The sequence below is a fragment of the Drosophila pseudoobscura genome, chromosome 4 (genome assembly GCF_009870125.1).
Source record: "Drosophila pseudoobscura strain MV-25-SWS-2005 chromosome 4, UCI_Dpse_MV25, whole genome shotgun sequence".
Taxonomy (NCBI): Eukaryota; Metazoa; Arthropoda; class Insecta; order Diptera; family Drosophilidae; genus Drosophila; species Drosophila pseudoobscura.
Genome location: NC_046681.1, coordinates 8,391,238 through 8,415,542, shown reverse-complemented (window position 1 = coordinate 8,415,542; position 24,305 = coordinate 8,391,238). Strand labels below are relative to the sequence as shown.

The 24,305-nt window shown below is 42.3% G+C and overlaps 1 protein-coding gene across 4 annotated transcripts; it reads left to right on the top strand.

The window, feature by feature from the left end:
• Window positions 1-503: 503 nt before the first annotated feature.
• On the top strand, window positions 504-23,851 carry LOC6902492 (uncharacterized). Of its 4 annotated transcripts, none has more exons than XM_033380138.1 (5): window positions 504-736; window positions 795-1,048; window positions 11,781-11,828; window positions 23,574-23,669; window positions 23,728-23,851. In XM_033380138.1, exons 1-5 carry the CDS (start codon window positions 538-540, stop codon window positions 23,764-23,766), a joined length of 636 nt encoding a protein of 211 aa, XP_033236029.1. In that variant the 5' UTR covers window positions 504-537; the 3' UTR covers window positions 23,767-23,851. The 4 variants fall into 4 exon arrangements, with proteins under 4 accessions (XP_033236029.1, XP_033236028.1, XP_033236030.1 ...); XM_033380137.1 differs by having other exon boundaries at window positions 11,781-11,861; window positions 23,601-23,669; XM_033380139.1 differs by lacking the exons at window positions 23,574-23,669; window positions 23,728-23,851 and adding an exon at window positions 12,017-12,247 and having other exon boundaries at window positions 11,781-11,958.
• The last annotated feature ends 454 nt before the right edge of the window (window positions 23,852-24,305 follow it).

Sequence of the window (24,305 nt, the reverse complement as noted above, 5' to 3'; positions counted from 1 at the left end):
TGTGGATTCCCCAAAGGAAGAGGGCCCCTTGGGGGCCCCCCAAGGCGATCAAATTGAGTCTCGAGTCCGTGGTCGCAAAGGCATCGACAAAGCCGTCGGGCAGCGGGGAGCTGCTTCCAAAATTGCAAGTCACTCGCGACGGAGCCGTCCACAAAATTCAAGCAACTAAACGGAAAATAATATACAATAAGCGCCGCAACATTCTACGGCAAGTGCTGGAACAATTAATTGATATTTGAGTTTATTTGTAATTGAAAATCGTTTTCCGATCAGGCTCCGTCGGCTGCAGCAATTTTCCCTCTAAAGCTGGAGCCGGCCCAGACGGCCAGACAGGTGCCGCCCGTAAAGGAGGAAAAGCTAAAGTCGTTTGCGGTTGACTTTGATAACAAAGATGAAGCGCCTGCTGTGGGGCCTTTAGCACCCCTAATGCGGTGTCGTTCGGCGACGCCACTACCGCTGACCAGCCCCCAAAGCAGATGCCCAATCTTGATGATGCCGATCGCCGGTCGTGCGGGCGGCACAGGAGCCTAGAAGGAGATGGACACCCAGCTGAAGGCGGAAATATTGCCGGACAGTCCGGAGCAGAAGGCTCTGGTCAAGGAGATGAAGCGAGTTGAGCTTCAGTTGCAGAATCTGGACAGAAAGACCCTGAAGAACGAGAACGAGAATGTTGTGCAACATCAACCTGCCTCACCAAGATGGATCAGAATAACACCAACATTCAAATGCTTCACTCGTAAGTCAGCGCTAGACAAGGTCCCCGTTCAAGTCTGAGCTCATGATTATTTTTTCAGAGCCTTGGGTCTCCGCCAAGCGCCGCGGCGCTGTCGTAACTGCCTGCCGAGGATCCATCCATGATCCGATCCGGGCAATCAGTCGTCGGGCGTTCAGAACGCCTTTATTCTTCATTCTTGATCATTTATTTTTTATTCCAAAATATGTTTCTCAGCCATTTAGTGGATCCTTGCGCCCTTCCGCCACGTATTCATTCTGCATGAGTACTTTTTCTGCGAGTCCACTCACGATCGCAGTCACGGAAAAGCAAAAGATGATCTGCGGCTTTGAACCTCATTCCTTTCTCTCGTTTGAGCTGGTCTCGTATTTCGTGGCGCAACTCGGGTATCAGCTAGATCCATATTCGGTTTTGGATCTATCCATATGGAGCTGATTCCCAAGCTACGCGACGAGATGCGAGAGGAGCTCAAAGGCAAGATAAAGGAAAGAGGCACAAAGCCACAAATCATCTAGTGCTTTTTCCTGGCAGGGATCGAGGCTGGATTCGCGGCGACAGTACTTCTTCAGAATCAGTACGTGACGGAGTGGATCTAGATTCCAAACCGAATTAAGATCTAGATCCAAAACCAAATATATGGATCTAGATCCATGTTCGCTTTTGGATCTCGATCCTGATTTAATCCCACCCACTGATTATTTTTTTGTTTCTTGTTTCTTGTATTTGGAAATGTCATGCCTCTGCCATTTATGGGTTTAAAATGTTTTAGTTCTGAATAAAAGTCTGCCTGGTACAAAAAGAGCTCGCCCGAAAAAATCAATTTTTTGTAGGAATGTTTATCCTCTAGACAGGGACAGGTCTTGGGCACATATCCAGCCATATATCTCCCCCAACGTCGGCCCAAGTAACCGGGAATGGAGTTTTTGGCCGGCTGACAGCGACTGGACCAGGTTAAGTAAAGTAGTGGGCATTGGTATGGTATGTCGAAGCCGTTGCGTTTACTCAGGATCGCGGTCAACGGTGGAGTCAGTCCAGAAGCATCTTTAAACCATTTCAGTATCCATGTGAAGATCTTTTCGGACTCGGTTGGCCCCTAGACTGCAGTACGTACACTGTTGTGCCTGCTGGGTACTGTAGATCCGCACTGAGGCTGATGACTGGCCAGGAAATCCACCATCCGTTACCATCCGTGGGGAACTGCAGCAGACAGAGCAGGTCTGCGCTGTACAGACTCTGGATCCCATGTTAGGTTGGTTCTGCAGATTGCAGAGGACGGATGGAAGTACACACCCCAATGATGCCAATGAGAGATGAGGGTACGAAAAAGATGGGGATTAAATGTATTTTCATTCACGTTGGCGGGATGTCATTTAATTTACGAAAAAAGTTGGTTTCTGAACGTAAATGCTAATATATTAACTCCATAATTTAACTGTGATAATTTTAAATTAAAATATGGAGGTCAACAAGGTCAATTGGTTGTTTTTCTGTTACCGATTTCCATGCGGCTCACGTGTTCATCGGATATATCTGATAAGGCGAAAATTCATTCGATTTCTTCACCTCAAATTGCTCGTGGCAGTGCAAAAAGCGAACAATGATTAATAATTGGCTATAAGAATTTGATCCGACAGATTAGCTCATGGAAATATTCAATTGATGAAGACCTATCATTGAAGGGTTCAATGTACTTTTTTTTAATTGGAAGTCAAACAATAATTGCCCTGCAGCTATTTCATTTCGACAGCAAATAACCAAACTTTAATTTTCTTTGAAATTTTCCAGCTGGAAATGCCACACCAGACTGCGAACAAACCTGAAAAGCAAAAGAAACACCAACAAATCCCAGACCAGAGAAATCTCTGCCAAAAAAGCAAAAACCCAACCGCTTTCTGGGTTTTGGTTTTGGTTTTGTTTGGTTTGGTTTGGTTTGTTCGACTCTTTTGGCCAAGGAAATATTTCTTTTGTTTCTGTGTTGTTCGCCTTTAGACTCTTCAGGGAGAAGGACTAACTGAGTTTGTTTGTGGAAAGTAGAGCTAATAAAATGGTTTCTAAGTAAGGAGGAAGCAATCCCTATTTGTAAAATTATAATTGCGAAATTAGTCGATATTGCGAGCATCTAGATTACCGAATTTCCCAAATATCCCCTGCTAAAGTGAGGTCAATTCATTCGAACTTCCCCAACTTAATTGAACTATTTACAGAGCCATCTGCCATGGACGACTTTGCACTTTAACATATTTTTGAGGTCATGGCGATAAATTTATTGTGTTCCCAGAGCATATGGTGCCGTTACCAACCCGTCCAACCAAGGCAGTTGCTAACATACAACCTCCTGGAGATTTTGCCAGCTCTCCTCGATTCCTATCTGTGTATAATTTGTGCGACAAACTTCGTCATGTGAGCTCTGGCAGTCAGTAAAGCTTCTATCAGCTGCGGTACTGCCGCAAAATAGAACCAGGACCAGGGCCTGGACTAGAACTGGGACCCTCGGTGAGACCGCCGACCCCCGACCACCACCTGATAAATTTTCAAATTTGCATGCTAATGGAAGGCATGGAACTGTTGCTGCAAAGTTTTTAACTTTTGCTTGTGGATGGGTACTCTGGTACGGTGCTGTGCAGTCGGTGATGGAGTCGGTCCTGTCTAGATAGAACGTGCGAAGAGATTTATCCCAGGGCCCGAAGCATTGACACGGACATGTTGAGGTAGCGTCCTTCTGGGAGCTGAGATGCATTAATTGCACGTCGAAATTTGAGTGGCTTCCATCATTGAACAACGGAGCAGAAGCCTGGAACCAATTGCCGCCGAGTTAGGATTGGTACATCTGGATTATCTCATTTTTTGCATCAACAGTTTTGCATTTAGCAGGGGCCAAGGATATTCTGAATGCGATTTAATAAGGCCACGGCCTATGTGCTACGTGTTTCATCTACTATGGAATCAGTCAACTGTTCACTCATTTACTTTGGCCTCCATTCGCCATCCCAGTGCCCGTCCAGGACGCATCCATTCAGATAGTGTTCTATTTGAGCTTCACTTGGAATGCATTCATTATTCATTCTTTCCGGTCCATGAGGCGTCATTTTATTTGAAGACTCTGTCTGCGCTTAAAGGGCAAGTGCAGGAAAAATTTTCCTGAAAGATGGAAATTATGAAGTTTTCTAATTTATTATATCCACGCAGCAGCTGGTATAAGACGTTCATTTGGTTAATGAACGCGGAGAAACACTAATCCAAAGAGTTGCAGCTGACGGGAGGAGAAAAATGGAAAATGATAATTTAAATAATTATTCAGGCCACGAAAGTTCACGCCAGTTGAATAGGGGAGCAAGTAAGGAAGGTTTATTCAGTAGTTCAGTAGGCTTGAAAAATTCATTGAATTATTGAAATACATAAAGAGCAAACTGATTGAACATACTTATAGACAAACAGCGTTTGGAAGCATATGTCTGCAACACAGAAGATGCCTTAGGCTTTTACTTACCTTCATCTATTTGTTGTCAAATTTGTCAGAAAATACGAAATCTAGAATACACATATGGGATTCCATTTTTCTTTTATATGTGTATAGACTTAAGCCCATTTGTTGTAATTTGATTTGCCAAAGTGAACGCATATATTCGCATAATTTTTGCCTTTTGCCTTTCAAAAGCTCAACGAGCAGGGCGGAAATCAATCACAGTCCTGAATGTTTCCTTGTTCTCGCATTATTGGCTATAATATACAATCACAGTCCTGAATGTTTCCTTGTTCTCGCATTATTGGCTATAATATACAGGAGGGACTTAATAATATAACAGCAGTAGGCGTCAAAATTACCAAAAAGGTCGTTTCGTCTACCTTATAATAAGTTAAATTCAAATTTTTGATTAGTTGTTGAGCACAGGTATGGAAGATCTTTTTTTCTAAATTTATCGGCAGATAAACAGCGAGATGCAGTACTTGACAGAGATTCCGGTCTGAGACTTCGGCAACCCTGCTGTGCACGAAAGTTCCAGTGAAAAGTTTTGGTACTCATCTGCTTTCTGGAGAAAGGCGCTTCCACTTTCAGTGAAATTCCTTGCATGACTGCACAAGTTTTGACAGGAGATGCTGCGCTACCCGGAGAGGGATTTCACGTGAGCGAGTTGCAATTTTCGCATACTGCCAGGAGGTGCAAAAGCAATGCCAAAAAATCTTTACAATCAATCTGGATTGTGGTAGCGCAGCCAGAGAAATGCGTCGGAGAAGTTCGCGCTGACAAAATAACTGAAAATGGAGCAACGGCGTCAAAGGAAGTCTTAAACAGTAAATATAAATAAATATATATGTATCTATAGGGGAAAACTTTAGGTATATTGGTACATTGGTTGCTTTTCATTACCATGAATGAAAACAATTGAAATATTATCCATGCTGTTAGAGGATGCTTTGAGCATCTCTTCAGGGTAGCCTTTGGCGGGGTCTCGATGTATACCCTGGTCAGGCAATGATAGTTTTATGTCAGCATGGATAAATATTTATTAGTCAGTTTTCGATTTCCAATCACGTTTGAGATGTAAAAAAATACTCTTTCCTCACGTAGAATAACAAAACCCCTATACGGTTATTTCTCTCTTTTCGTCTCCACATGAGATGGGACATGGGTTGGAAACCTGACTGGATCTGACTTGGGGATCACGGACACAGCTGTTTTACATTTCTGCATCATTAGGTGTGGTGCATTAGCAGCCTGAAAATATTTTAATAAGTGTATAGATGTGGGACAAACAGCAGTTAGTCGGGGGCTATAAAGCAAACAGCAGGATGCATGACGTTGCACATAAGCCACGCTGTCGACGGCAATGGCTAGAGTCCAAGTGGATCAATTTCCAGGCTATTGAGGGCTAAGCAGATAAGGCACCTTCACCTTGTGAAGCTGCCACAACGATAACATCTTATCTGAAAAGCTTTTGTTAAAATACTTTCTATTGTAGTAAATTATTATGGGCACATAAATTGTTAAAGAGAGTATAAATTCCGCACAGCAACTAAAGACGGCATTAAAATTTATTAAACTTCACACCTGTGTGGCGGAGGTAAACAAAAATGTAATAAATATTATCTAGTGTATAATGCAATTGTACAAACAGGTCTGGCAACCGCAATGCGGACGGCAAACAGCTTTCGCAGTGTAATGGTCTGTTATGGGTTTTGGGGATGGGCTGAAGAGGGACTTGTGCTTGTGTCCTCCTCGAGCGCAGCTGGTCGGAATTTATGTCTGAATTTCTTCAGATGGAATAAAAGTGCAGGACCTTCGAATGGTTTTCGATCTCTTAGAAGTTTCAATAAAGAATAACAAGTTCAACGACAATGTTCACCCTAACAAGAATCTTTTTTAGCTCCAGCTAATTTACTACCCAATTTAACAACTCAATCATAAGTCTGATGGGGGCCACAGATATTAATGATGATGGGTATTAAACTCATGTTTGATTGGAAATTTCCCTCTGCACATAGCGCTTTATCAACTCTGGCATGGTACAGCATTAAAGTATAATCAAATATTAATGTCCGAGTATGCATTAAATAAATGGCGATCGCATTAACGACTGACAATTGAGTTGCCGATGAGTCAGAAATCTATCAATTATTGCGAAGGCGTGCATTTCTCTCTGGACTTAACGCTTCATGATGGAAAATGAAACAAAAGAGCGAAAGGAACTCATTCTTGCTGAAAGAAACATAATTTTTAATTAAAGGCACACATTATAGGAATGACTGGGAATACCTGTACATTTTATTCTATCAAACTTTATGTCTTCTCTTGAAAAATTGCATGCTACAAATTGTTATTCTCAAGACCACAAACGATGCCAGGAGGTTCAAACCTTGACTTTTGTTTACGGTTGCTAAAAAAGCATAACAAATACCTGAGGAGAAACATTAGGCAATGCCATTTCTTCTTGTATTATTTAGTTAACATTACACAAAATTATTTTACATTGCACTTGACTAAGATACACCCCCTGCTGAACCTTCAACTAAAATGTATCCTAAGTCTTTTTTAAAGTCTGTAACTTTATGACAAATGACTGCAATATGCATTTTTCAATCAGGAGGGGAGCGCGTCTGTCACGCGAGTCGTATGAGCAATGCAATCAGAATTTTTCTGTGCAGTGAACTAATTCGCATTTTAAACCCCACAAGACAGTGTCGATTAGTAGATGCTGCCAGTGTGGCTGTTGCCGGTTGCTCTTTCAACGTGGTTTCATTACTGGACAACTAAAGGGATGCCAGCTCTCCCTGAGCTTTTGCTTTTTTCTTTTCTATGCTGGACAAAAAATTCATGCAGCTCCAATTTTCTCCCAAAAAAACTCCCTACTGTCCAAAATGCGCAAGAGATGCCTGATTGAAATACCAAGAAGATTTCATTAAAATTGATGATGACGTTTGATGATGTTGACCATAATTAAAAAGATAATAATATTTTTAAGCTGCTTATGTATAAAAATTATAAAAAATTATATTAGAGCTTAACATCTGTGAACAATTTCTCTTGTAATTCGCAAATATTCGCCAGAGTAACTGTAATTTCAATAATCGCTAGAAAACTAAATATTCAGAAAAATATGGTGATTCGCATAGAACAATATTTTAGCGAGGTGTTTTTGTGCTGGATTTTGTGGTTTATTTCAAAGGAGCATTCTGAACTCTAGGATCAATCCCATATAATTTTCCGCTTGCAAAGAACAAGAACCGCTGTGTGGCGGAGATTTGCTCTTAAATCTGTGAATGTCTTGCCAACTTATTATTGACTTGTTTTGATTTAATTTCCATTCCAAGGGAAATTAATTTCCGGCATTGCGGATGAAAAAGAGGAGTTGCTGTGGATCCTCTCTTATGCTTCCTGTGAAAATGAATGCATTTCAGCCACAGTCTAGTATCCCAAGGAATATGGATACAATTTAAGGGGAAAATTAAAACCAAGCCCACGTACTCCCACGCCTCAGGGGAGTCGCTGCATTGATGGCGATAATGTATTCCAATTTCCTGCCAGAAGTAAAACATTTTACTGTAGAATTCCGAGATTAATTGCGACGAGGGTAGACTCTCTGGAGTTTCCGGCTGCTGAAAGCATTTAAAGCGTGAAAAGGAATCAATCAAACTGAATTACTAATCACACATGGACACTAGTTGCCAGTCGTTAACTTATTTCAATATGTATGAGGTATCTGCGGCACTCTGCTGGGGCAAAGGATTGGGAGGCTGCTTCGTTTTGTGTGGCAGCCAGGTCTAGTGACTGATTTCATTCAGAAAGCCACTTCAAAGGAATGATTAGCAGAGGCCAGGGCTAATTGGCAGTCCAACTGGGAAAGTTCCAGTTGCAACATTTTATATCAGAAAGTCAGGAAAGTTTACCCTTTATATGCTTGATTAGAGAGCTCTGCGCTTACTCTGATTTCATTAGATCTTGGCACTCTTCGCATCAAATCTAAGGAAAATTACACATCTTGGCCGCCCCCGAAGCTAATTATAAAAGTTTCCCACCCAAAGGGAAAACTAAGACTTGGAACTAAGAAAGACTCGCTGCTGATTGATGGCCGAGCAGTTGAAATTTTCTAATTTATATGATGGGTTTTGTGGCAATGGAAATGGCACACCGAGCTGCTGCTCCACGGCATGGAAAATTTTCCGGAAAAGGTGTATAGACATTTAGGGTACTTATGCGACAAATGTTTTGTGCCAGCACACCTAATTCAATAAAAAATCCATTATGCAAATACAATTGTGTCGCATTTGATTCCCATCTAAGCTCCTTCATAAATATTTATGTATGTGCCAACAAAGAGAAACCGCAAAACTAACCAAAATGGAATTTTTTGGCATCCATTATGCTGCAGAGTAAACGTTTGCGGATGGGCGAAATATTTCACTACTGCGATGCAGGATTTCCATATTTACCCAGGACGGGGTATACTTCTCGTTCTCCCACACTGAGTGGGACTCTAGGCAGAACGTTCAAAAATAAATAGGGAAATATATATAGAGAATCAGAATTAGAAGCCACATAGAATCATGCCTTGTTCCAGGACATTCCTCCAACCCGACAACTGCATTGACAGCTCGTTGAAAGCTCGTCTGACAATTGTTTTATTTCGTTAGAAACTGAGGGGGTTGACCGACATGGAGTTCTGTTGAGCAGACTAAAATCTGTTGCATATTCGAACCCAAATTATATATTCAGTTCCCAGGAAGCAATTTCATGTCTTGTCTGCGCACAATGCCTTGTTGGTCTTCGAACTGGGGTGTGTACTTCCATGCGTCCTCTACAATCTGCAGAACCAACCTAACATATCCAGAGTCTATACAGCGCAGACCTGCTGTGTCTGCTGCAGTTCCCCACGGATGGCAACGGATGGTGGATTTCCTGGCCAGTCATCAGCCTCAGTGCGGATCTACAGTACCCAAGAACTACACACGTTAGTAGATGCCTCAGATCGTGCCTGTGGCACAACAGTGTACGTACGCGCAATCACTACCACGGCCAGAACTGAGTACTGCAGTCTAGGTGCCAACCGAGTCCGAAAAGATCTTCACATGGATACTGAAATGGTTTAAAGATGCTTCTGGACTGACTCCACCGTTGACCGCGATCCTGAGTAAACGCAACGGCATCGACATACCATACCAATGCCCACTACTTTACTTAACCTGGTCCATTCGCTGTCAGCCGGCCAAAAACTCCATTCCCGGTTACTTGGGCCGACGTTGGGGGAGACATATGGCAGGAGATGTGCCCAAGACCTGTCCCTCTCTAGAGGATAAACATTGTCACAAAACAATTGATTTTTTCGGGCGAGCTCTTTTTGTACCAGGCAGACTTTTATTCAGAACTAAAATATTTTAAACAAATAAATGGCTCTGCCATGACATTTCCAAATACAAGAAACAAGAAACAAAAAAATAATCAGTGGGTGGGATTAAATCAGGATCTAGATCAAAAAGCGAACATGGATCTAGATCCATATATTTGGTTTTGGATCTAGATCTTAATTCGGTTTGGAATCTAGATCCACTTCCGTCACGTACTGATTCTGAAGAAGTACTGTCGCCGCGAATCCAGCCTCGATCCCTGCCAGGAAAAAGCACTAGATGATTTGTGGCTTTGTTCCTCTTTCCTTTATCTTGACTTTGAGCTCCTCTCGCATCTCGTCGCGTAGCTTGGGAATCAGCTCCATATGGATAGATCCAAAACCGAATATGGATCTAGCTGATACCCGATGTCGATGGCGATGTCGTCGCCTCGTATCACCGCCATGGAAATGTCATTTCCGTCACGCCAAAGCGCCTGGAAGAAACCCAGCGTCAAACCGTCTTTATCGTCGTCGATGTCCAACATTGTCCTCGGCGCTTCCGCGTCACTCCCAGAGATTCTCTGGTTTTTTCTTCTGTACACCAGTTGCTTCATAAAAGCTGCTATCGACTGCATTTTTTTCCTCCTGATTTTTTAATGTTGACAATCGATGTTGATAATCAATATTTATTAATCCCATTTTAATGGAATTCCCTGACTCATTTGGAGAGTAAACTGAAGTCACATTTGTATCCTTCTGGATTTTCTTTACGATGCGCTAATTAAGTTTCCATTTACTGCTTTTCGTTTCCTTATCCTTCCACCTGTAATTACCTCAATTCCCTCGCTAATTGCACTTTCCGTTTTATTTTGGTGTGAAATCGGGTTTGAGTGAGGCTTAAATGAGTTTTTAATTCACACAAAATGTGTAAAAGTCAATAGACCGATTTCCAGGTATTTAAACAGAAATATTTATTTATTTATATTCTCTTAGATTGTTTTCGAGTTTGAGAGTGTCCATTTGGTGGGAAGAATATGCTTGTTTATTAAATATTATGAAAACTTTCCTCAATCGAAAGAAACAAAGGAAAAACACATTGAATGATCACGAATTTTCCATTTCAAGCGTCTTTACATCGGCCGCGTGGGTCTTATTTTCCTGGTAATTGCATCTGAAATGCGCATACGTTTTTGCAGAGTCACCTCATGACGTCATACAACAAAAAATTTAAATGGCGGATGTCAGAGGCGGCCTAACAGCTGGATTTTGTAAAATCTTCAATCGATTGGTTGTGACTTCATAATAGTTTTGTTAGATCTGTACAAACTATCGTATCGGTCAGATATATATTTTTTTAGAAAAATACACAGGCCGAAATATTTTTCGTTATATGTAAACGTACAATAACATTGCCAAAAATATCAATTTTGAATAGTTTGATCTATTTTCGAGCTCTGGAGAATCTTAAAATCTTAAACATCGATAGGCAAAAACTGTGTCAATATCGATTGTGAAAAGCTGCAACCAGCCCTCGGCTATCTGTCTCGGCCCTTGAAAAATTGAGAGTTCGTATCGTTTGCACCATTTCGCATAAAGACACGCCCGAGAACTTTGTTGTGTGGACTCCCCAAAGGAAGAGGGCCCCTTGGGGGCCCCCCAAGGCGATCAAATTGAGTCTCGAGTCCGTGGCCGCAAAGGCATCGATAGAGCCGTCGGGCAGCGGGGAGCTGCTTCCAAAATTGCAAGTCACTCGCGACGGAACCGTCCACAAAATTCAAGCAACTAAACGGAAAATAATATACAATAAGCGCCGCAACATTCTACGGCAAGTGCTGGAACAATTAATTGATATTTGAGTTTATTTGTAATTGAAAATCGTTTTCCGATCAGGCTCCGTCGGCTGCAGCAATTTTCCCTCTAAAGCTGGAGCCGGCCCAGACGGCCAAACAGATGCCGCCCGTGAAGGAGGAAGAGCTAAAGTCGTTTGCGGTTGACTTTGATAGCAAGGATGAAGTGCCTGCTGTGGGGCCTTTAGCACCCCCAATGCGGTGTCGTTCGGCGACGCCACCACCGCTGACCAGCAGACAAAGCAGATGCCCAATCTTGATGATGCCGATCGCCAGTCGTGCGGGCGGCATCCTGTGCCACCAAATCGAGCTGTAGGGTCGCTCTAGAAGGAGATGGACACCCAGCTGAAGGCGGAAATATTGCCGGACAGTCCGGAGCAGAAGGCTCTGGTCAAGGAGATGAAGCGAGTTGAGCTTCAGTTGCAGAATCTGGACAGAAAGACCCTGAAGAACGAGAACGAGGTAAATCGTCAGCAATATCTGTGCCTCGCCTTTGCGCAACGTCAACCTGCCTCACCAAGATGGAGCAGAATAACACCAACATTCAAATGATTCACTCGTAAGTCAGTGCTAGACAAGGTCCCCGTTCAAGTCTAAGCTCATGATTATTTTTTCAGATCCTTGGGTCTCCGCCAAGCGCCGCGGCGCTGTCGTAACTGCTTGCCGAGGATCCATCCATGATCCGATCCGGGCAATCAGTCGTCGGGCGTTCAGAACGCCTTTATTCTTCATTCTTGATCATTTATTTTTTATTCCAAAATATGTTTCTCAGCCATTTAGTGGATCCTTGCGCCCTTCCGCCACGTATTCATTCTGCATGAGTACTTTTTCTGCGAGTCCAATCACGATCGCAGTCACGGAAAAGCAAAAGATGATCTGCGGCTTTAAGCCTCATTCCTTTCTCTCCTTTGAGCTGGTCTCGTATTTCGTGGCGCAACTTGGGTATCAGCTAGATCCATATTCGGTTCTGGATCTATCCATATGGAGCTGATTCCCAAGCTACGCGACGAGATGCGAGAGGAGCTCAGAGGCAAGATAAAGGAAAGAGGCACAAAGCCACAAATCATCTAGTGCTTTTTCCTGGCAGGGATCGAGGCTGGATTCGCGGCGACAGTACTTCTTCAGAATCAGTACGTGACGGAGTGGATCTAGATTCCAAACCGAATTAAGATCTAGATCCAAAACCAAATATATGGATCTAGATCCATGTTCGCTTTTGGATCTCGATCCTGATTTAATCCCACCCACTGATTATTTTTTTGTTTCTTGTTTCTTGTATTTGGAAATGTCATGCCTCTGCCATTTATGGGTTTAAAATGTTTAAGTTCTGAATAAAAGTCTGCCTGGTACAAAAAGAGCTCGCCCGAAAAAATCAATTTTTTGTAGGAATGTTTATCCTCTAGACAGGGACAGGTCTTGGGCACATATCCAGCCATATATCTCCCCCAACGTCGGCCCAAGTAACCGGGAATGGAGTTTTTGGCCGGCTGACAGCGACTGGACCAGGTTAACTAAAGTAGTGGGCATTGGTATGGTATGTCGATGCCGTTGCGTTTACTCAGGATCGCGGTCAACGGTGGAGTCAGTCCAGAAGCATCTTTAAACCATTTCAGTATCCATGTGAAGATCTTTTTGGACTCGGTTGGCCCCTAGACTGCAGTACGTACACTGTTGTGCCTGCTGGGTACTGTAGATCCGCACTGAGGCTGATGACTGGCCAGTAAATCCACCATCCGTTACCATCCGTGGGGAACTGCAGCAGACAGAGCAGGTCTGCGCTGTACAGACTCTGGATCCCATGTTAGGTTGGTTCTGCAGATTGTAGTGGACGGATGGAAGTACACACCCCAATGATGCCAATGAGAGATGAGGGTACGAAAAAGATGGGGATTAAATGTATTTTCATTCACGTTGGCGGGATGTCATTTAATTTACGAAAAAAGTTGGTTTCTGAACGTAAATGCTAATATATTAAATCCATAATTTAACTGTGATAATTTTAAATTAAAATATGGAGGTCAACAAGGTCAATTGGTTGTTTTTCTGTTACCGATTTCCATGCGGCTCACGTGTTCATCGGATATATCTGATAAGGCGAAAATTCATTCGATTTCTTCACCTCAAATTGCTCGTGGCAGTGCAAAAAGCGAACAATGATTAATAATTGGCTATAAGAATTTGATCCGACAGATTAGCTCATGGAAATATTCAATTGATGAAGACCTATCATTGAAGGGTTCAATGTACTTTTTTTTAATTGGAAGTCAAACAATAATTGCCCTGCAGCTATTTCATTTCGACAGCAAATAACCAAACTTTAATTTTCTTTGAAATTTTCCAGCTGGAAATGCCACACCAGACTGCGAACAAACCTGAAAAGCAAAAGAAACACCAACAAATCCCAGACCAGAGAAATCTCTGCCAAAAAAGCAAAAACTCAACCGCTTTCTGGGTTTTGGTTTTGGTTTTGTTTGGTTTGGTTTGTTAGACTCTTTTGGCCAAGATTGGCCAAGGATATATTCCTTTTGTTTCTGTGCTGTTCGCCTGTTAACTCTTCAGGGAGAAGGACTAACTGAGTTTGTTTGTGGAAAGTAGAGCTAATAAAATGGTTTCAAAGTTAAGAGGAAGCCAACCCTATTTGTAAAATTTTAATTGTGAATTTCTCAAATATCCCCTACTAAAAGAGAGAGGTCAATTCATTCGAACTCCCCCAACTTAATTGAACTATTGCAACTATTTACAGAGCCATCTGCCATGGACGACTTTGCACTTTAACATATTTTTGAGGTCATGGCGATAAATATATTGCTTTCCCATAGCATATGGTGCCGTTACCAACCCGTCCAACCAAGGCAGTTGCTAACATCTCCTTCTGGAGATTTTGCCAGCTCTCCTCGATTCCTATCTGTGTATAATTTGTGCGACAAACTTCGTCATGCGAGCTCTGGCAGTCAGTAAAGCTTCTACCAGCTGCGGTACTGCCGCAAAATAGAACCAAGACGAGGACCTGGACTAGAACTGGGACCCTCGGTGAGACCGCCGACCACCACCTGATAAATTTTCAAATTTGCATGCTAATGGAAGGCATGGAACTGTTGCTGCAAAGTTTTTAACTTTTGCTTGTGGATGGGTACTCTGGTACGGTGCTGTGCAGGCGGTGATGGAGTCGGTCTAGACAGCTAGATAGAACGTGCGAAGAGATTTATCCCAGGGCCCGAAGCATTGACACGGACATGTTGAGGTAGCGTCCTTCTGGGAGCTGAGATGCATTAATTGCACGTCGAAATTTGAGTGGCTTCCATCATTGAACAACGGACCAGAAGCCTGGAACCAATTGCCGCCGAGTTAGGATTGGTACATTTCATGCCAGGGAATTGAGATTTTATATTTTCTGTATTAAGTGAAAAATTCAGGAGGGATGCACATCTATAGCAATCTATGCCATTCCCTACCTACAATGACTGGGGAAAATTTGCCAGAACCCCTTTGGTCCCCCGCTGGGGATTTTCTAACTTGCCAGAATCGAGTCATCGCTAATGAAAGTGTCAGACATGTGCCAAATGTGAGGAGACGCCCCACTTATTGGCCCACACTGCGTATGAGCACTTTAGGAGGAGTGCAAAAAGATGTCAAACACTTTTGGCAACCTAACGTGGTGGGCGTTGTTGGGCTGGTGGTAAATTCTATTGGAACGTACAACTTCTTAGCCCCTTCAGAGAATATTGTGGCCCCTTTAATAGTTCCTCTTAAATTGGTCCATCTCACTGGATTATCTCATTTTTTGCATCAACAGTTTTGCATTTAGCAGGGGCCAAGGATATTCTGAATGCGATTTAAAAAGGCCACGGCCTATGTGCTACGTGTTTCATTTACTATGGAATCAGTCAACTGTTCACTCATTTACTTTGGCCTCCATTCGCCATCCCAGTGCCCGTCCAGGACGCATCCATTCAGATAGTGTTCTATTTGAGCTTCACTTGGAATGCATTCATTATTCATTCTTTCCGCTCCATGAGGCGTCATTTTATTTGAAGACTCTGTCTGCGCTTAAAGGGCAAGGGCAGAAAAAATTTTCCGGGAAGATGGACATTATTAAGTTTTCTAATTTATTATATCCACGCAGCAGCTGGTATAAGACGTTCATTTGGTTAATGAACGCGGATAAACACTAATCCAAAGAGTTGCAGCTGACGGGAGGAGAAAAATGGAAAATGATAATTTAAATAATTATTCAGGCCACGAAAGTTCACGCCAGTTGAATAGGGGAGCAAGTAAGGAAGGTTTATTCAGTAGTTTAGTAGGCTTGAAAAATTCATTGAATTATTGAAATACATAAAGAGCAAACAGATTGATCATACTTATAGACAGACAGCGTTCGGAAGCAGATGTCTGCAACACAGAAGATGCCTTAGGCTTTTACTTACCTTCATCTTTTTGTTGTCAAATTTGTCAGAAAAAACGAAATCTAGCATGCACATATGGGATTCCATTTTTCTTTTATATGTGTGTAGACTTAAGCCCATTTGTTGTAATTTGATTTGCCAAAGTGAACGCATATATTGGCATAATTTTTGCTTTCCTTTCAAAAGCTCAACGAGCAGGGCGGAAATCAATCACAGTCCTGAATGTTTCCTTGTTCTCGCATTATTGGCTATAATATACAGGATTGACTTCATAGGCTTCAAAATTACCAAAAAGGTCGTTTCGTCTACCTTATAATAAGTTAAATTCAAATTTTTGATTAGTTTTTGAGCACAGGTATGGAAGACCTTTTTTCGAAATTTATTGGCAGATAAACAGCGGGATGCAGTACGTGAAGGAGCTTCAGGTCTGAGACTTCGGCAACCCTGCTGTGCTTGAAAGTTTCTGTGAAATGTTTTGGTACTCATCTGCTTTCTGGAGAAAGGCGCTTCCACTTTCAGGGAAATTCCCTGCATGACTGCACAAGTTTTGACAGGAGATGCTGCCCTACCCGGAGAGGGATTTCACGTGAGCGAGTTGCAATTTTCGCATACTGCCAGGAGGTGCAAAAGCAATGCCAAAAAATCTTTACAATCAATCTGGATTGTGGTAGCGCAGCCGGAGAAATTCGTCGGAGAAGTTCGCGCTGACAAAATAACTGAAAATTGAGCAACGGCGTCAAAGGATGTCTTAAACAGTAAATATAAATAAATATATATATGTATATATAGGGGAAAACTTTACGTATATTGTTACATTGGTTGCTTTTCATTTCCATGAATGAAAACAATTGAAATATTATCCGCGCTGTTAGAGGATGCTTTGAGCATTTCTTCACAGTAGCCTTTGGCGGGATCTCTATGTATATCCTTGGTCAAGCAATGATAGTTTTATGTCAGCATGGATACATACTTATTATACAGTTTTCGGTTTCCAATCACGTTTGAGATGTAAAAAAATACTCTTTCGTCACGCAGCATAACAAAACCCCTATACGGTTATTTCTCTCTTTTCGTCTCCACATGAGACGGGAAATGGGTTGGAAACCTGACTGGATCTGACTTGGGGATCACGGAAACAGCTGTTTTACATTTCTGCATCATTAGGTGTGGTGCAATAGAAGCCTGAAAATATTTTAATAAGTATATAGATGTGTGGAAAACAGCAGTTAATCGGGGGCTACAAAGCAAACAGCAGGATGCATGACGTTGCAAATACGCCACGTTGTCGACGGCCATGGCTAGAGTTTAAGTGGATAAATTTCCAGGCTATTGAGGGCTAAGCAGATAAGGCACCTGTCTTTGAAGCTGCCACAACGATAACATCTTATCTAAAAAGCTTTTGTTGAAATACTTTCTATTGTAGTAAATTATTATGGCCGCATAAATTCTTAAAGAGCGAATAAATCCCGCACAGTAGGCAAAAGACGGCATTAAATTTATTAAACTTCACACCTGTGTGGCGGAGGTAAACAAAAATGTAATAAATATTATCTAGTGTATAATGCAATTGTACAAACAGGTCTGGGAACCGCAATGCGGACGGCAAACAGCTTTCGCAGTGTAATGGTCTGTTATGGGTTTTGGGGATGGGCTGAAGAGGGACTTGTGCTTGTGTCCTCCTCGAGCGCAGCTGGTCGGAATTTATGTCTGAATTTCTTCAGAGATGGAATAAAAGTGCAGGACCTTCGAATGGTTTTCGATCTCTTAGAAGTTTCAATAAAGAATGACGAGTTTAACGACAATGTTCACCCTAACAAGAATCTTTTTTAGCTCTAGCTAATTTACTACCCAATTTAACAACTCAATCATAAGTCTGATGGGGGCCAAAGATATTAATGATGATGGGTATTAAACTCATGTTTGATTGGAAATTTCCCTCCGCACATCGCGCTTTATCAACTCTGGCATGGTACAGCATTAAAAATATAATCAAATATTAATGTCCGAGTATGCAATAAATAAATATGAGCAAATGGCGATCGCATTAACGACTGACAATTGAGTTGCCGATGAGTCAGAAATGGAAAAGATTATTCGCTTTGCTTGCAGCTTCAATCAATTATGGCGAAGACGTGCATTTCTCTCTGGACTTAACGTTTCATGATGGCAAATGAAACGAAAGAGCTAAAGGAACTCATTCTTGCAGAAAGAAACATAATTTTTAATTAAAGGCACACATTATAGGAATGACTGGGAATACCTGTACATTTTATTCTATCAAACTTTATGTATTCTCTTGAAAAATTGCAAACTACAAATTGTTATTCTCAAGACCACAAACGATGCCAGGAGGTTCAGACCCTGACTTTTGTTTACGGTTGCTAAAAAAGCATAGTAAATACCTGAGGAGAAACATTAGACAATGCAATTTCTTCTTGTATTATTTACTTAACTTTACACAAAATTAGTTTGCATTGCACTTGACTAAGATACACACCCTGCTGAACCTTCAACTAAAATGTATCCTAATCGTAAGACTTTTTTAAAGTCTGTAACTTTATGACAAATGACTGCAATCTTCACATTCAATCAGGAGGGGAGCGCGTCTGTCAAGCGACTCGTATGAGCAATGCAATCAGAATTTTTCTGTGCAGTGAACTAATTCGCATTTTAAACACCACAAGACAGTGTCAATTAGTAGATGCTGCCAGTGTGGCTGTTGCCGGTTACTCTTTCAACGTGGTTTCATTACTGGACAACTAAAGGGATGCCTGCTCTCTCAGAGCTTTTCCTTTTTTCTTTTCTATGCTGGACAAAACTTTCAAGCAGCTCCAATTTTCTCCCAAAAAAACTCCCTACAGTCTAAAATGCACAAGAGATGCCTGAATGAAATACCAAGAAGATTTCATTAAAATTGATGATGACGTTTGATGATGTTGACCATAATTAAAAAGATAATAGTATTTTTAAGCTGCTTATGTATAAAAATTATACAAAATTATATTAGAGCTTAAAATCTGTGAACAATTTGTAATTCTTGCAATTCGCAAATATTCGCCAGAGTAACTGTAATTTCAACAATCGCTAGAAAACTAAAACTTCCGAAAAAAAATGGTGATTCCCATAAAAAAATATTTTAGCGTGGTGTTTTTGTGCTGGATTTTGTGGTTTATTTCAAAGGCGCACTCTAGGCTCAATCCCATATAATTTTCCGCCTGCAAAGAACAAGAACCGCTGTGTGGCGGAGATTTGCTCTTAAATCTGTGAATGTCTTGCCAACTTATTATTGACTTGTTTTGATTTAATTTCCATTTCAAGGGAAATTAATTTCCGGCATTGCGGATGAAAAAGAGGAGTTGCTGTGGATCCTCTCTTATGCTTCCTGTGAAAATGAATGCATTTCAGCCACAGTCTAGTATCCCAAGGAATATGGATACCATTTAAGGGGAAAATTAAAACCAAGCCCACGTACTCCCACGCCTCAGGGGAGTCGCTGCGTTGATGGGGATAATGTATTCCAATTTCCTGCCAGAAGTAAAACATTTTACTGTAAAATTCCGAGATTAATTGCGACGAGGATAGACTCTCTGGAGTTTCCTGTTTCCGGCTGCTGAAAGCATTTAAAGCGTGAAAAGGAATCAATCAAACTGAATTACTAATCACATATGGACACTAGTTGCCAGTCGTTAACTTATATCAATATGTATGAGGTATCCGCGGCACTCTGCTGGGGCAAAGGATTGGGTGGCTGCTTCGTTTTGTGTGGCAGCCAGGTCATATGACTGATTTCATTCAGAAAGCCACTTCAAAGGAATGATTAGCAGAGGCCAGGGCTAATTGGCAGTCCAACTGGGAAAGTTCCAGTTGCAACATTTTATATCAGAAAGTCAGGAAAGTTTATCCTTAATTTATATGCTTGATTAGAGAGCTGTGCGCTTACTCTGATTTCATTAGATCTTGGCACTCTTCACATCAAATCTAAGGAAAATTACACATCTTGGCCACCCCCGAAGCTAATTATAAAAGCTACCCACCCACCCAATGGGAAAACTAAGACTTGGAACTAAGAAAGACTCGCTGCTGATTGATGGCCGAGCAGTTGAAATTTTCTAATTTATATGAGGGGTTTTGTGGCGATGGAAAGTGCACACCGAGCAGCTGCTCCACGGCATGGAAAATTATCCGGAAAAGGTGTATAGACATTTAGGGTACTTATGCGACAAATGTTTTGTGCCAGCACACCTAATTCAATAAAAAATCCATTATGCAAATACAATTGTGTCGCATTTGATTTCCATCTAAGCTCCTTCATAAATATTTATGTATGTGCCAACAAAGAGAAACCGCAAAACTAACCAAAATGGAATTTTTTGGCATCCATTATACTGCAGAGTAAACGTTTGCGGATAGGCGAAATATTTCACTACTGCGATGCAGGATTTCCATATTTACCCAGGACGGGGTATACTTCTCGTTCTCCCACACTGTGTGAGACTCTAGGCAGAAAGTTCAAAAATAAATAGGGAAATATATATAGAGAATCAGAATTAGAAGCCACATAGAATCATGCCTTGTTCCAGGACATTCCTCCAACCCGACAGCTGCATTGACAGCTCGTTGAAAGCTCGTCTGACAATTGTTTTATTTCGTTAGAAACTGAGGGGGTTGACCGACATGGAGTTCTGTTGAGCAGACTAAAATCTGTTGCATATTCGAACCCAAATTATATATTCAGTTCCCAGGAAGCAATTTCATGTCTTGTCTGCGCACAATGCCTTGTTGGTCTTCGAACTGGGGTGTGTACTTCCATGCGTCCTCTACAATCTGCAGAACCAACCTAACATATCCAGAGTCTATACAGCGCAGACCTGCTGTGTCTGCTGCAGTTCCCCACGGATGGCAACGGATGGTGGATTTCCTGGCCAGTCATCAGCCTCAGTGCGGATCTACAGTACCCAAGAACTACACACGTTAGTAGATGCCTCAGATCGTGCCTGTGGCACAACAGTGTACGTACGCGCAATCACTACCACGGCCAGAACTGAGTACTGCAGTCTAGGTGCCAACCGAGTCCGAAAAGATCTTCACATGGATACTGAAATGTTTAAAGATGCTTCTGGACTGACTCCACCGTTGACCGCGATCCTGAGTAAACGCAACGGCATCGACATACCATACCAATGCCCACTACTTTACTTAACCTGGTCCAGTCGCTGTCAGCCGGCCAAAAACTCCATTCCCGGTTACTTGGGCCGACGTTGGGGGAGATATATGGCTGGATATGTGCCCAAGACCTGTCCCTGTCTAGAGGATAAACATTCCTACAAAAAATTGATTTTTTCGGGCGAGCTCTTTTTGTACCAGGCAGACTTTTATTCAGAACTAAAACATTTTAGACCCATAAATGGCAGAGGCATGATATTTCCAAATGCGAACATAGATCCATATACTTGGTTTTGGATCTAGATTCACATTTGGTTTTGGATCTAGATCTCAATTCGGTTTGGAATCTAGATCCACTTCCCTCACGTACTGATTCTGAAGAAGTACTGTCGCCGCGAATCCAGCCTCGATCCCTGCCAGGAAAAATCTCTAGATGATTTGTGGCTTTGTTCCTCTTTCCTTTATCTTGACTTTGAGCTCCTCTCGCATCTCGTCGCGTAGCTTGGGAATCAGCTCCATATGGATAGATCCAAAACCGAATATGGATCTAGCTGATACCCGATGTCGATGGCGATGTCGCCGCCTCGTATCACCGCCATGGAAATGTCATTTCCGTCACGCCAAAGCAGCCCAGCATCGAACCGTCTTTGTCGTCGTCGATGTCCAACATTGTCCTCGGCGCTTCCGCGTCACTTCCAGAGTTTCTCTGGTTTTTTCTTCTGTACACCAGTTGCTTCATAAAAGCTGCTATCGACTGCATTTTTTTCTTCCTGATTTTTTAATGTTGACTATCGACGTTGATAATCAATATTTATTAAACCCATTTTAATGGAATTCCCTGACTCATTTGGAGAGTAAACTGAAGTCACATTTGTATCCTTTTGGATTTTCTTTACAATGCGCTAATAAGGTTTCCATTAACTGCTTTTCGTTTCCTTATCCTTCCACCTGTAATTACCGCAATTTTCTCGATAATTGCACTTTCCGTTTTATTTTGGTGTGAAATCGAGTTTGAGTGAGGCTTAAATGAGTTTTTAGTTTACAAAAAATGTGTAAAAGCTTAAGAGAGCGATTTGGACGGTATTTGAACATATTTATTTATTTATTTATATTCTCTTAGATTGTTTTCGAGTTTGAGAGTGTCCATTTGGTGGGAAGAATATGCTTGTTTATTAAATATTATGAAATCTTTCCTCAATCGAATGAAACAAAAGAAAAACAAATTGAATGGTCACGGCTTTTCCATTTCAAGCGTCTTTACATCGGCCGCGTGGGTCTTATTTTCCTGGTAATTGCATCTGAAATGCGCATACGTTTTTGCAGAGTCACCTCATGACGTCATACAACAAAAAATTTAAATGGCGGATTTCAGAGGCGGACTAACAGCCGGATTTGTTGTAATCTTCAATCGATTGGTTGTGACCTCACAATAGTTTTGTCAGATCTGTAAAAAATATCGTATCGGTCAGATTGTGGCGCAGTTTTTCGTTTATTTTTTATTAACTTATTTATTTCACGTATTTTCTCTCTTCTTGTCGATCGTCCAAATCATCATCAGACTTATCGCAGTATCATATCGCAGAATAATATCGCATAAAACTTATCGCAGTATAATATCGCGTTAGGTTAGGGATAATATCGGTAAGGGGGGGTTGGTTAGGCTTAATATGTGTTGCCTTACAAGATATATATTTTTGGGAAAAATACACAGGACGAAATATTTTTCGTTATATGTAAACGTACAATAGCATTGCCAAAAAAATATACAATTTTGAATAGTTTGATCTATTTTCGAGCTCTGGAGAATCTTAAACATCGATAGGCAAAATATCGATTGTGAAAAGCTGCAACCAGTCCTCGGCTATCTGTCTTGGCACTTGAAAAATTTAGAGTTCGTATCGTTTGCACCATTTCGCATAAAGACACGCCCGAGAACTTTGTTGTGTGGACTCCCCAAAGGAAGAGGGCCCCTTGGCCCCCCAAGGCGATCAAATTGAGTCTCGAGTCCGTGGCCGCAAAGGCATCGATAGAGCCGTCGGGCAGCGGGGAGCTGCTCCCAAAATTGCAAGTCACTCGCGACGGAACCGTCCACACAATTCAAGCAACTAAACGGAAAATAATATACAATAAGCGCCGCAACATTCTACGGCAAGTGCTGGAACAATTAATTGATATTTGAGTTTATTTGTAATTGAAAATCGTTTTCCGATCAGGCTCCGCCGGCTGCAGCAATTTTCCCTCTAAAGCTGGAGCCGGTCCAGACGGCCAGACAGAAGCCCAGAAGGCCAGCCCGTGAAGGAGGAAGAGCTAAAGTCGTTTGCGGTTGACTTTGATAACAAGGATCAAGCGCCTGCTGTGGGGCCTTTATCACCCCTAATGCGCTGTCGTTCGGCGACGCCACCACCGCTGGCCAGCAGCCAAAGCAGATGCCCAATCTTGATGATGCCGATCGCCAGTCGTGCGGGCGGCATCCTGTGCCACCAAATCGAGCTGTAGGATCGCTCTGGAAGGAGATGGATACCCAGCTGAAGGCGGAATATTGCCGGACAGTCCGGAGCAGAAGGCTCTGGTCAAGGAGATGAAGCGAGTTGAGCTTCAGTTGCAGAATCTGGGCAGAAAGACCCTGAAGAACGAGAATGTTGCGCAACATCAACCTGCCTCACCAAGATGGAGCAGAATAACACCAACAGTCACAACTTCACTCGTAAGTCAGCGCTAGACAAGGTCCCCGTTAAAGTCTAAGCTCATGATTATTTTTTCAGACCCTTGGGTCTCCGCCAAGCGCCGCGGCGCTGTCGTAACTGCTTGCCGAGGATCCATCCATGATCCGATCCGGGCAATCAGTCGTCGGGCGTTCAGAACGCCTTTATTCTTCATTCTTGATCATTTATTTTTTATTCCAAAATAGGTTTCTCAGTCATTTAGTGGATCCTTGCGCCCTTCCGCCACGTATTCATTCTGCATGAGTACATTTGCTGCGAGTCCACTCACGATCGCAGTCACGGAAAAGCAAAAGATGATCTGTGTGACCAGAGCCTTCTGCTCCGGACTGTCCGTCAATATTTCCGTCTTCAGCTGGGTGTCCATCTCCTTCTAGAGCGACCCTACAGCTCGATTTGGTGGCTCCTGTGCCGTCCGCACGACTGGCGATCGGCATCATCAAGATTGGGCATCTGCTTTGTCTGCTGGTCAGCGGTGGTGGCGTCGCCGAACGACACCGCATTAGGGGTGCTAAAGGCCCCACAGCTGGCGCTTCATCCTTGTTATCAAAGTCAACCGCAAACGACTTTAGCTCTTCCTCCTTCACGGGCTGGCCTTCTGGGCTTCTGTCTGGCCGTCT

What these genes read in the sequence shown, in the direction of transcription:
- LOC6902492 (XM_033380137.1), top strand. Translation starts at nt 538, where the DNA reads ATGGACACCCAGCTGAAGGCGGAAATATTGCCGGACAGTCCGGAGCAG. An exon ending in CCCTGAAGAACGAGAACGAG is followed by an intron (nt 11,862 to 23,600) that starts GTAAATCGTCAG and finishes CTGAAGAACGAG; the next exon opens with AATGTTGCGCAACATCAACC. An exon ending in CAACAGTCACAACTTCACTC is followed by an intron (nt 23,670 to 23,727) that starts GTAAGTCAGCGC and finishes TTATTTTTTCAG; the next exon opens with ACCCTTGGGTCTCCGCCAAG.